At 38.6% G+C, this 9926-nt stretch overlaps 1 protein-coding gene across 3 annotated transcripts; it reads right to left on the minus strand.

The window, feature by feature from the left end:
* Window positions 1–2009: 2009 nt before the first annotated feature.
* LOC127002188 (SHC SH2 domain-binding protein 1 homolog B-like) lies at window positions 2010–9430 on the minus strand. 3 transcript variants are annotated; one of them, XM_050867880.1, is made up of 13 exons: window positions 9360–9430; window positions 8021–8205; window positions 6668–6816; window positions 6211–6321; window positions 5641–5735; window positions 5422–5511; window positions 4822–5055; window positions 4469–4616; window positions 4027–4174; window positions 3712–3879; window positions 3238–3410; window positions 2703–2818; window positions 2010–2528 (listed from the first exon to the last, which is right to left on the minus strand). In XM_050867880.1, the coding sequence occupies exons 2-13, from the start codon at window positions 8172–8174 to the stop codon at window positions 2438–2440; spliced, it is 1677 nt and encodes a 558-aa protein (XP_050723837.1). In that variant the 5' UTR covers window positions 8175–8205; window positions 9360–9430; the 3' UTR covers window positions 2010–2437. The 3 variants fall into 3 exon arrangements, with proteins under 3 accessions (XP_050723837.1, XP_050723836.1, XP_050723838.1); XM_050867879.1 differs by having other exon boundaries at window positions 9261–9429; XM_050867881.1 differs by lacking the exon at window positions 9360–9430 and adding an exon at window positions 9182–9200.
* Between the last annotated feature and the right edge of the window lie 496 nt (window positions 9431–9926).

Here is a 9926-nt window from a genome sequence, read left to right on the forward strand (position 1 = left end):
CCATCCATAGGGTTGTTGCCCTCATTGTTATTCAAGCAGTAACTCTCATCCTTAGGCCCTCAGCTATAATTGAAGTCATATTCAAGTTTTAAATTCCCTAAAGTTTTCCTTTCTAGTTCTGATCACTTCTGTTTTCTAATACCATTCCATTCATCTGCTAAATCTAACATCTCAAAACTTAAACTCAATGATATTTGCGAACATGCTGTGCAAAAAGAATAGATGTAAGTTGTGAGAATGTGACAAAATAGGTAAATGTATAAGTATGAAAGTGTGAAAGAAGGGATGTCTGTGTCTAGACTCAAATGTTCTTATGAGTGAACCAAAGAGTGCTTGATATTATGTGCAAATGTTAGTGTTACCTTTTTATATTCCCCTTGTATTGTTTACCCTCCCCTGTCCTGATGCCTTTTATGATCTCCATCCTTTACCTGCCCTGATTCCTTAACCTACTCATCCTACCCATTCCTTTTTTTACAAGTCCCACTTATCCCATCCCATCCAATCCTCTGTCCTTCCCATCCAATCCTGTCCTTCCCAACCAATAATCCTACCCTATCCCTGGGTTCTCTTTAGAACCCTCAAATTCTTACAAAAGAGAATAATAGACAAACAGTTCATCTTTTATCATCCATCAGATCATGACTCATACATCCCAATAAAGAATCCTTTTCATCAGTTTTCATGCCCATTACATTATCATAGTGGGGGTCTGGAACTTAAAAATCTTGTATTTCAAAGTATCAGGAAGTGATGCACTAATTTGAAGATGTAGATGTATAATTTTTTACCTAAAAATGATAGAGCAACAATGGTGCAGGTTTTAAAAATTGCTCAAGACTTCAAACTCATTTTGAGGCTTGTAAACATAATTTAAACATTTCACTGAATGTTTTTCATTACATGCAGTTCATTTGCTATGGACAGCAGGAACCTGATTGAAATCTTGAAAGATCACCCAAAGGGAGCACAGACAATGCAAAGCTCAACCTGTGATTATAACCTTGCCTTTATTGACAGGTTTCCAACGGGTCTGCACCTTAATTGTAATTTTGGTAAAGTTTCGGCTTCATTAATGCCATGAAACTTGCAAGGGCCAAGATCACTTGCAACTTGGTCTGTAAGGGTCATGCACTACCATATACGAGTTCTCATCCTCAGGCCATAAGGAATACTTTAGTACTGGCTTTTTGAGAGAAGCAAAGTCTGGGTTGTATAAAGCATTTAGTGCTGAATATGATCACCTTCCCTGGTAGGTAACACTCGGTGAAGTTTAGGTAAAAATTTATCTGCAATCTTGGGTACTGTTGATTTTATCAAGCTGTTCTGCTTGGTAGTAATTAGAGTAATACAGGAATGGTTGTGATGGGGCCAATGATTTTGCACATAATTGTGGCTCAATATTTTGTTTATTTGCCTTCTGGTGATAGGAATTCAATCATGATAAGGAAAACCATTATGAAAATCACCATTTGTTTTGGTTTATTATAATATAATAAAAAGCTAAAGAAGGATGAGTGAATCAAATGAGAGAGGGAGGGATACCAGTAGGGTTAACCCTCTAGAGGACGAGGGAATGTGCAGTATGTGATAATGGCAAGCATTTAGGTAGAAGCTAGAGGAAAAGGAATTTAAGAACTGGGTGCAAGCAGATTCAGTAGCTCAGTACACAGTGCTATGTAGTGCATGAGAGGTGAGTGAATTATATTGGAAAACCTGTTCACTTAACTGTAAAGAGTTTATAGGAACAACCCTGCCACATAATGGCAAGTGCCTGTGGAATTTGATTTATGCTGCTGACTTTAACGTAAATATAACTTTAATGTATCATCGTAGTGGTTAGGCTCAGTATTTTAAAAGTAAAATTATACATTTTATTAATATAATGATCATAAAATAAGCCTAGTCATATTAATTACTTGTTAAAATGTTTGTATGAGCTTTGACTATATATATTTTATTTTCCCAATCTGCTTTTCTTTCACTTGTGGCATTAATAATACACTTAATGAAACTTTTCTTTTAGAAAAAATTTGGTTACTACGCTTCCATGTTGCTGGGCATGGAAATACAGCACTGAATTGTCTGTACTTGAATGACAACTTTGTTGCATGTGCTCACTTAGGGTGTGATTCACTAAGCACAGGTAAGCCATAAATCTATTACGGTATGACTAAAATGAATGAAGCTATAAAAAAACTGATAATTGATACATATATATTATACTTTTTTCTATATTGCATTCTTAATAGACTAAACAAAGCTTGAATCAAATACAATCATATCTATTTAAAAAAAACTGTGATTATATAAAAATATGCTTACCACTTACAAATCATTTATATACAGCTTTTATATAGTTGCAGCTGCAGCACTGTGTGAGGCATGCAGCCCATCATTGTTGGAGTATTTTGGGAATGAGACAACAGCGTCTCCTCTAATTTTTTGGAGAAATAAGGGCAGCTGAAAGTACTGCAACATTTTCACCATTCTGCTCCACTGTGTTTTCTGTATCATTCTGCAACAAACTGGAGAAAGAAAAAAGTATGAACATCACTGATCTCATATTTTGTATATAGTAATAGGAGGGGTTGTCTCAAGAAACCGAAAAATACACAAAAGTAGAAGAGGAATGATTGCCCAATGAAACTAGCAACACTCAACTTTTATAACTTTTGTACCTCAAATTCAAATGAACATACCATGCTAATTTTGCCTCAGCTGGTGTTTCCTGTGCTGAACATTCCTTTCCTTCAGGCAGTAGCTTCACCATGCCATACTTTTCATTGTGCTCAACCCTTGTACTGGACAATGATACCTGGAAAAAATAAAAAAATAAAAAAATTAAATAAAAAAAAAATATATAAACAAGGAAATTATCTAATTATTAATGGTCAGTGGCAGCCTTTATGATGAATGTGGTGGTAAAATGCACACAGACAGTTACATAGTGGTTAGTATTCTAGTAAGATCATGGAAATTAAGAACGGCTTTTCTACACTCCGCCAAGGGTCCCAGAATATGACTGAAAGGGACAGAGCTCCTCTGATACAAGAGTTTCAGATTCATCACTGGCTCCCCTCTTAACTATTTTTATATTTCTTTTTTTTTGCATAGAACATTCCTTTAATTCAAGTGTAAATGGTGATTTTGACTCCCTTCTGGACTTTATATGATGATGACAATAACCATGAGGTATTTTGTGATCACATGATGAGCAATATAATCTAGACCTACCTTTGCTCCTTCCTCAAACTGAATGCCAATTCTACAGTTCTTAATAGTTGATGAAGAAATGCTGGCAGCAGCTCCATCCCTGAAATCAATCCCTCCAGAACTACAATTCTGGACAGATACTTGGTTCATATCCATCTGTGTTTCTTTCAGACCAAGCACACCCCATTTTCCACCTGGAAAGTAAGGGAAATTGCAAGAATGGCTGTTAAGAAATTAAGATCAATATATCTCACTTTCCATGTCAAGCATGGCAGAGCAGGTGGCCTCAAACACATGAACAAAAACAGATATGCATAAACATGGAAAGACCACTTACTTAAAAGGGCCACATGACTTAACACATCTGTGTATATCAATCTATCTACCTATATATGATGTACATAGTGGTTTGGAGGCAGAAAGTAATGCAGAATCATGGGGCTCTTAAGTTATTGACTGTCTGCATGTTGAACAGTAATATATTAAAATATTTACCCATAATTGTAACCTTCTGCATGATTGTCAGGCCATTGTGTACTACAACTCCAATCTGTCCGGGGCCAGGCTTCAAGACAATGTTCTGAATGGTGAAATTGCCGGTTATATCCATCAACACATCGCCATTCTCACTTTTGCCCTCCACCACCACACCTTCTCCAAGCCCTGAAATATATGAAAATCACTCATGAACTAACCATATCATCTTAGTACTTATATTTTTATTATTTTCCATTACTCCTTAGTCCATCTACATTGCTATGATAAGATGGAGGTGAAGACATTTTAAAGTCTCCCCTAAGCAGGACTCACCAATAAGTGTTCCGCATTTAGCAAATAAAAATCCTAGCTGACAGAGTGTGTGCTGCCCAGGGAGCAAGATGATCACATCTCCTTCGTGAGCTGCATGAATGGCGTCCTGCAGGGTGGAGCAGGTCTGCCACAAGTCTTCATCAGTAATCTGAGATATTAACAATTAACTAGCGTTACAATAACACCACTTGGTCCTCTCAGAGCAAGGAATGATCACTAAGCAACAGGCTTGTGCTCTTAAAAACAGTATTATAAAATAAGTAATATAAATCTAGATAAAACTGACTAAACAAATGTACTCTGAGACTCGAGTCAGTATCATCATTATCAGTGACTGGTCCAGGAAAACTTGCAAAGGCAGATTGAGGTCAAAAAGGGTACATAACAATTTTGACAAGTGTTCCTAACAAGAAATTAGTCCAGGTGAAACACTGCTCCTTACCTGAGTCAGAGACTTAATGAGTTCTGGCAGCATAGCCATTTGCTTCAACATTTGTGATGTAGTAAGGCCATGGGCCACTATCTTCACCTTGGAATAAGGTTTTTTAACATGCATCTCTTCCTCCTGTGTCGGGAAAATTGAAAGTTCCCTGAAACATTGAAGATAAATTGTTACTGAGCAGTTATGTATTCATGGAAACAGAATTTGGGGACAAGTTATGTATTGCATGGCTGTAAGTATCCTATAAGAGTGATTGGTAAGATTGGCAGATGTTTTATTTCAGTGGAGAATAGAGTAGTTGAAGCACAGCTGTCATCCCTTTGTTTTGACAAAAATTAGCTGACAAATCAAACCTTAGGATAGGGTTTTTCAACAATTCAAATTGAGCCTTTAGGTTTTCCAGTTGCTTATGGAGCTTGAAGAGATGAGCAACATCTTTTTCATCCATTTCAAAATCTAAACCTTTTGCTTCATTTCTTGATTCAATATTCTGTAACTCCTTCAGTGTAGCACAAGCTTCTCTGATAATGGCTTTAAGATGGGCAGCCACTGATGATGGAATGAGGCCATCCTGTATGTCCTGGTACCTGAAAAGAATTTATAACTTCAGTCCAGTAAACACACTGAGCTCTGGTTATTTTCAACTTATGGTAATATTGACAGCACATGCATGAAGTGATGACAAGCTTGGTGCATTGGCTTAAAACCTTAACATCAGTAAAGCTCTGTAAGGGTTTATAACCCTGACTTTCCTCTTGCCAAACCTTCATCCAGGTAAGCTCTCTCCAGAAATTTAAGTAATGAAAACCTGACAAAAAAAAATCAGTCTCAATATTTTGTCCCCCATGTTGTAATGAAATCATAATTACTATTTCATGATTAAAAATCAAGTAAAATTAATATTAGATGGAAAGCCAAGCCTTCTAAATCAGAAATAGGCAATAACCACTAACAGCTTCAGCCGAGAAGTGACGACAGCGTGGGTAAAGGCAGTGTTCTCTTCCTCCAGGTCCCAGGGTTGCCAAATATGTTCATAGAAAAATCTGCAAAAAAGTCAAACATTGTTTTGGGTACAGTGCAAGCAGCTTCATGACTTTTCATAGTGACTCTCTAAAACTTCCACCTTGCAGAATTATAGCCAATTTCTTTTCAGTAAGAACTTGTATACTTACTTTATCTGGCAGATGACTTCTGCAGTGTTGACCATGTCCAGCGCTCCATTCTCTTGGTCTGCAAGTACTGACAGCTCGATCAGTGGGACTTGGAACTGTCATAGGATATGAAAATAATCTTTTAATATGAAAACACTTATTCACATATGAAGTTAATCTAATTTTGAACTCTTCTTGTATTAGTAAAGTTCACCTTCAAATAATATACGGTTAAATATTTGTAATTTTGTTAATTTTCTTGTCTCTTTGTCATCATCATTTCGTTTAACATCTGTTTTCACTCTTCCTGAGCAGCTGGACTTGTGGGGAAAAAAATTGTTCCTGGTCATACCTGATGATCCAATTTCCTCTTATTTAGTAATTTCAATAAGACAAAAATATTTTGAAACATGTCTTTGTCTTCCATTGTCAAAAGAGGCAATGAGGAAGGACTTGGCTCCTGTGATACTGAATGATAAGTAACTGGGCTGTATTAATTTTTTTCTACCTCAGAATGCTGGTCAAAATGGTCATGTCTGAGGCCTTTATAGACACCCCAAGCTTGCCTCTGTGAACATCCATATGACTTACCACCTTGTTTTTGGCCTCTTCAATCAGGTGCAAGTCTCCCTTTAGCATGTTGCCAACTGGCTTCAGCACCTTCACTGCTGCTGTCAGCTTCTCCCGGCTGACATCAATGACCTGTAAAATAAAAATAATAACTTGCTAAGTGTCTTTATTATAAACTTTCAAGGTGATATACTATCCATAAACTTCTGAAACAAATTTGCATTAGCTGACATAAAACAATCTGAGGCATTGCTACTGAAAATATTGTATTGTATTTTACTGTGTGACTGAGAGGAATGTAGCTCCTGCAATACAAGAGGCTAAGGTTAGTGACTTGGCCAACACCTAAATTTGATTTTACTCAAAACGTTTTACATAACGCAGGACATACTTTTTGACTCCTAAATCTTTTGTACGTATCTCTAAAGCCACAACAGTGAAAATAATAAACGTGGTTGAGTAAGTCCTTTCTTCTTACATCGACATAAACACACGCCTCCTGTTTCAAGTTGAATGAAGAATTTGGTAGGTTGGGTGGAACTGTCCACACAGCTTTCCAGCCGGTTGGTTCTATTTTGTTTTCTACGTACTGCACCAGCTGGCTCTCTACATTCTCTGCTGCAGCACCTGTAAAGACAGGTTACTGCATTCTACTTGGAACATTATGATTGACAATTTAAATGTGTAAAGATTTTGTATGCCCATATAGAGTGGGAATTGAATGTGAAAAAGAATGCAAAATAATTTTGAATGGTGAAGAAATGGAGGAGGTCAGTGAGTTTAAGTACCTTGGATCAGTTATGTGTAAGCATGGTGGTATGGAGGGTGAGATAAGAGAAAGGGCATTGCAAGGAAGAAGGATGGTAGGGTCTTTGGGACGAATCATGAATGGCAGAAGTGTGAGCATGGAAGTAAAGGGGGATTTGAGAAATACAATAATAGTACCAACCCTCACATATGCAATTGAAACGTGGGCCTGGAATGAAAGTCAGAGGTCTAGAGTGCAGGCAGTGGAAATGAGTTATTTGAGGAGTGCTTCTGGTGTGAGTAGAATGGATGGAATGAGTAATGAAAAGTGTGTAAAAGCATTTTGGAATGTGTCACAGGGGTGAAGGAAAGAGGTGTGGAGTGGTGGAAGAAGTGAAGCAACAGACCTTAAAGTGATTTGGCCACATGGAGCGAATGGAGGAGAGTAAGATGACCAGAAAGGTGTATGTGAGTGAGATAGAGGGAGGGAATGCTAGAGGACGACCTCCAGCGAAATGGAGGGAGATCTTTGAGAAACTTTGAGCAGGCAAGGAGGGAGTGTCTGGATAGAGAAAGTTGGAAGCTCTTCTGCCGTGGCCATCCCCTGGTGGGAGCTCCTAGGAGCAGGCGTCGATGAAATGATGATGATGATGATAAGAGAGGATATAGATAGGTACTGACGACTGATTCCTGCCTATTACACGCATATATCACAACAAATTTTGTCATTTACATCCTAAAAATGATCTAGCTGGTGTGACAATGTTCACTGATCACTCTGTTCTTCCTTGGAGCTGCACCAAAGACTGAAGAGCTTTCATGGAATCTGCACTCCTTTCTCCAATGAACAAGATTAAAATGTCAATCAGTTACAAAGGTAGTATTCTGGTAACATATTACATATGATGAAAATAGCTAAAGTACATGCTTCAGTATTAACTAAAAGGTGGGAGAAATGAAGATGTGACATAAGGAGACCAAGAGATTAGCTGGCCTACACTAGGCAGCTCCTGTGTGCTTAGCTCCATCTATAATATTTTTTTTATAATTTTGTTCCTTTGCAATCTCATCTTCCAGCACATACCCTGCAACATGTGACATAGTTCTGCAAGATGGTCATCAGGTTCCCATTGTACCCTGACTACATGGGGCATACAGGGTGATGCAGATCTTGGTGAAGTGAGGTCATTCCTGAAAATAGCCTCACTAATACTCTGAAGGTCTGTTTCTGATCCCATGCTGAAGCAGTAAGAACCTTAACCCCAGACTCTGAAAAAAAAGGAGAAAAATCAATATGACACATGATGAAGGAGCTCGACACTAAGGTACAAGTAACATTCCAATCCTGTTAGAAGACCGAGAACCCACTTGGCTTTATAGTAGATGGCTCGGTTCATGCACTGCCTCAGAAATCTTTCAGGCTCTTTTATTCTTAAAGGAAGGATCATCAACCAGCTGAATTTTGGAAGCTCTTGTGAAACTACAACAATGAACTTGGAATTTTGAAGATTGAGGTATTTAAAATCCACAATGGGTCTGATCAAGCATGTGGAAATGAGCATCACCCCAAACTTGCCCCCAGAGAGTCCAAGCATTAAATTTTTGATAAACAACACCCTTCGATTTTCAGCCACTACCACATTTTTGGTAAACAATCATGCAGCTTTAAGGACGAAACTTCAGTAACAACACAAACTAATTAATTAACGGATATGATGGTGTGTCTGTAACCTAATGAGACCCGCATGTGTCCTGACCCCCATTATCAGAGGTAAATAACTCCTTCAGCCACTTGTTCTGACCATATCCCCTTCACCCACTTGTTGACCATATCCCCTTCACCCACTTGTTGACCATATCCCCTTCACCCACTTGTTGACCATATCCCCTTCACCCACTTGTTGACCATATCCCCTTCACCTACTTGTTGACCATATCCCCTTCACCCACTTGTTGACCATATCCCCTTCACCCACTTGTTGACCATATCCCCTTCACCTACTTGTTGACCATATCCCCTTCACCCACTTCTTCAGGTCACACCACTTCAAGCCAGTCTAGGTCACCCCTTTCAAGTCACTGTAGGTCACTCTATTAGCCACTCCTTCAGGTCACCCCCACTCCAGATCACACCCCCTTCAGGCCACTCCAGGTCACCCCCTTCAAGTTACTCCAGCCACACCCCTTTCAGGTTAAGCCACTCCAGGTCACCACCCCCTTCAGGTCAAACCACTATAAGTCACACCCTCTTCAGGTCACACCCCCTTCAGGTCACATCTTCCAGTCACTCCAGCCACACCCCTCTCTCACCACCCCCATTTTACCTCTTTTCTGAGCTTTTGTTTTCTCTACTATGCCGCTGAGGAGTTTCTTGCTATTATATACGAGAAGATTAACGGCAAAGTCACCCAAATTAAGCTCACTAATGGACGTAATTAAGAGGAGATCACGGGAGCGCTTTTGAACGTGACTGATGAAGCCCCGCCAAATGTACCCGCTTTTTATTTTGTTATTTTCCTCATCTTTCATTCCCATATTTTACTTTTCAGCGCTGAATAATAAAGTAATAATGGTGTTTTTTCATGTTTAAATATTTGGGGATGTTCACAAGCCCCCCTTCGGTTAGAATTTATAATAATGAGAGAATATTCTAACGTGACGTCACACCATCGTCATCATCAGCTGATCCCTGCCCGCCAAAATGAATTATAAATCAGTTCAGGGTTATCATTATCGGCCTAGGAGTAACAAATATTAAAGGAAAGGTGTGTTAGCTTAATTTTGGTACTGAAGAAACAGGTGACCCATTAATATTCAGTCCTGTGTGGGAAATAAAAGAAATGCATGCAACTTAATTCATTCTGTACACCTCACCTGCCATATATTAGCGGCATACAAGTAACCAAATATTCAAGGGAAGGTTTTATGTATGATTTTAATCTTGATAATGACTCCATAGATAACCCATTGACATGCAAGCCTTGATTTTG

This window comes from Eriocheir sinensis, chromosome 22, assembly GCF_024679095.1.
Source record: "Eriocheir sinensis breed Jianghai 21 chromosome 22, ASM2467909v1, whole genome shotgun sequence".
Lineage (NCBI taxonomy): Eukaryota > Metazoa > Arthropoda > Malacostraca > Decapoda > Varunidae > Eriocheir > Eriocheir sinensis.